The following is a 2,023-nucleotide window of genomic DNA, read 5'->3' on the forward strand; positions in this document are numbered from 1 at the left end:
CCCCGCTCGCAGAGCAGCTCCACCACGCTGCGCTCCATGGGCGCCGGGTCGAGGCAGCGGTGCCCGGCGCTCGCCACGATCTCGTCGAGCAGCCCCTGCACGAGCGCCTCGTCGGCGGCGAAGCGCCACAGGTAGAGCTGCAGGTAGTGGGCGTCCACCTGCACCTGCTGCAGGCCGAAGCGGCCCAGCGTCCGCAGCCGCACGCACTCCAGCAGCGTCTTCAGGCTGATCTTGATGATGCCCGTCAGCACCGACACCTGCGGGCGCGCGGCGTCAGGGACGCGGGGCGCGAGGGGACATTGGGGACGCCCCGGGCCCAGCTATCGGCCCCTGGGGACATTGGGGACACGGGGACGCCCTGGTCCTGGCTATTGGCCGCAGGAGACATCAGGGACACAAGGCACAAGGGGACGAGGACGCCCTGGTCCCGGCTATTGACCCCAGGGGATGTTGGGGACATTGGGGACATGGGGACGCCCCGGTCCCGGCTATTGGCCCCAGGAGATGTTGGGGACATTGGGGACATGGGGACGCCCCGGTCCCGGCTATCGGCCTCAGGGGACGTCAGGGACACGAGGGGACAGGGACACTCCGGTCCTGGCTATCAGTTCCAGGGGATGTCAGGGACACAGGGACACCCCGGTCCCAGCTATTGGACCCGGGGGATGTTGGGGACACTGGGGACATGGGGACACCCTGGTCCTGGCTATCAGTCCCTGGGGATGTTGGGGACACTGGGGACACAGGGATGCCCCGGTCCCGGCTATCGGTCCCTGGGGACGTCGGGGACACGGGGACACTCTGTTCCTGGTTATTGGTCCCTGGGGACATCAGGGACACGAGGGGACAGGGATGCTCCGGTCCTGGCTATCAGCCCCGGGGGATGTTGGGGACACTGGGGACATGGGGACACCCCGGTCCTGGCTATTGGTCCCTGGGGACGTTGGGGACACGGGGACACTCTGGTCCTGGCTATCGGTCCTTGGGGACGTTGGGGACACGGGGACACTCTGGTCCTGGCTATCGGTCCTTGGGGACGTCAGGGACACGGGGCACAAGAGCACAGGGACACTCCGGTCCTGGCTATCAGCCCCAGGGGATGTTGGGGACATTGGGGACACCCCGGTCCTGACCATTGGTCCCTGGGGACATCAGGGACACGGGGACACCCTGGTTCTGGTTATTAGCCCCAGGGGACATCAGGGACACAAGGCACAAGGGGACGAGGACACCCCGGTCCCGGCTATTGGCCCCGGGGGATGTTGGGGACACTGGGGACATGGGGATGCCCCGGTCCTAGCTATCAGTCCCTGGGGACATCGGAGATATTGGGGACACCCCGGTCCCAGCTATCGGCCCCGGGGGATGTTGGGGACATTGGGGACATGGGGACGCCCCGGTCCTGGCTATCGGCCCCTGGGGACATCAGGGACACGAGGGAATGGGGATGCCCTGATCCCAGTTATCAACCCCTAGGGGACGTTGGGGACATTGGGGACATTTGGCACGAGGGGACAGGGACACCCCGATCCTGGCTATCGGCCCCGGGGGACATCAGAGACATTGGGGACACAGAGGGGACAGAGACACCCCTGTGCTGGCCCCCAGCCCCCCAGGACCCCCATCCCCGCAGAGACCTGGGGACATTGGGGACACGGAGGGGACGGGGACACCCCTGTGCTGGCCCCCAGCCCCCCAGGACCCCCATCCCCGCAGAGACCTGGGGACATCGGGGACACCCTGGTCCCAGCCATCACCTCCGTCCCCCGGTGGCAGCAGGGCCCAGGGACGCGCAGGGACGGTTGGGGACCCTCAAGGACGGTTGGGGATGCATGGGAACGGTTGGGGACGCTCAGGGACCCTTGGGGACGGCTGGGGACGGCTGGGGACGCGCGGGGACGCCTCACCTTGTTGAACTCGACGGGGCTGAAGATGTCGACGCGCTCCGAGAAGAGCTTCTGGATGTTGCTGAGCAGGTGGGTGTCCATGGGGGCGCTGGGGACGGTTGGGGACGTCAGGGGAC

At 67.5% G+C, this 2,023-nt stretch overlaps 1 protein-coding gene across 1 annotated transcript; it reads right to left on the reverse strand.

Moving 5' to 3' along the window:
* Nucleotides 1–6: 6 nt before the first annotated feature.
* On the reverse strand, nt 7–2,017 carry VPS51 (VPS51, GARP complex subunit; the record flags this gene model as incomplete). Its single annotated transcript, XM_026066532.1, has 2 exons — nt 1,908–2,017; nt 7–257 (listed from the first exon to the last, which is right to left on the reverse strand). Coding segments are annotated over exons 1-2 (332 nt in total), but the record flags the coding sequence as incomplete, so codon positions are not given.
* Between the last annotated feature and the right edge of the window lie 6 nt (nt 2,018–2,023).

Source organism: Apteryx rowi, unplaced genomic scaffold (assembly GCF_003343035.1).
Source record: "Apteryx rowi isolate R43461 unplaced genomic scaffold, aptRow1 scaffold_2416, whole genome shotgun sequence".
Classification (NCBI taxonomy): Eukaryota; Metazoa; Chordata; class Aves; order Apterygiformes; family Apterygidae; genus Apteryx; species Apteryx rowi.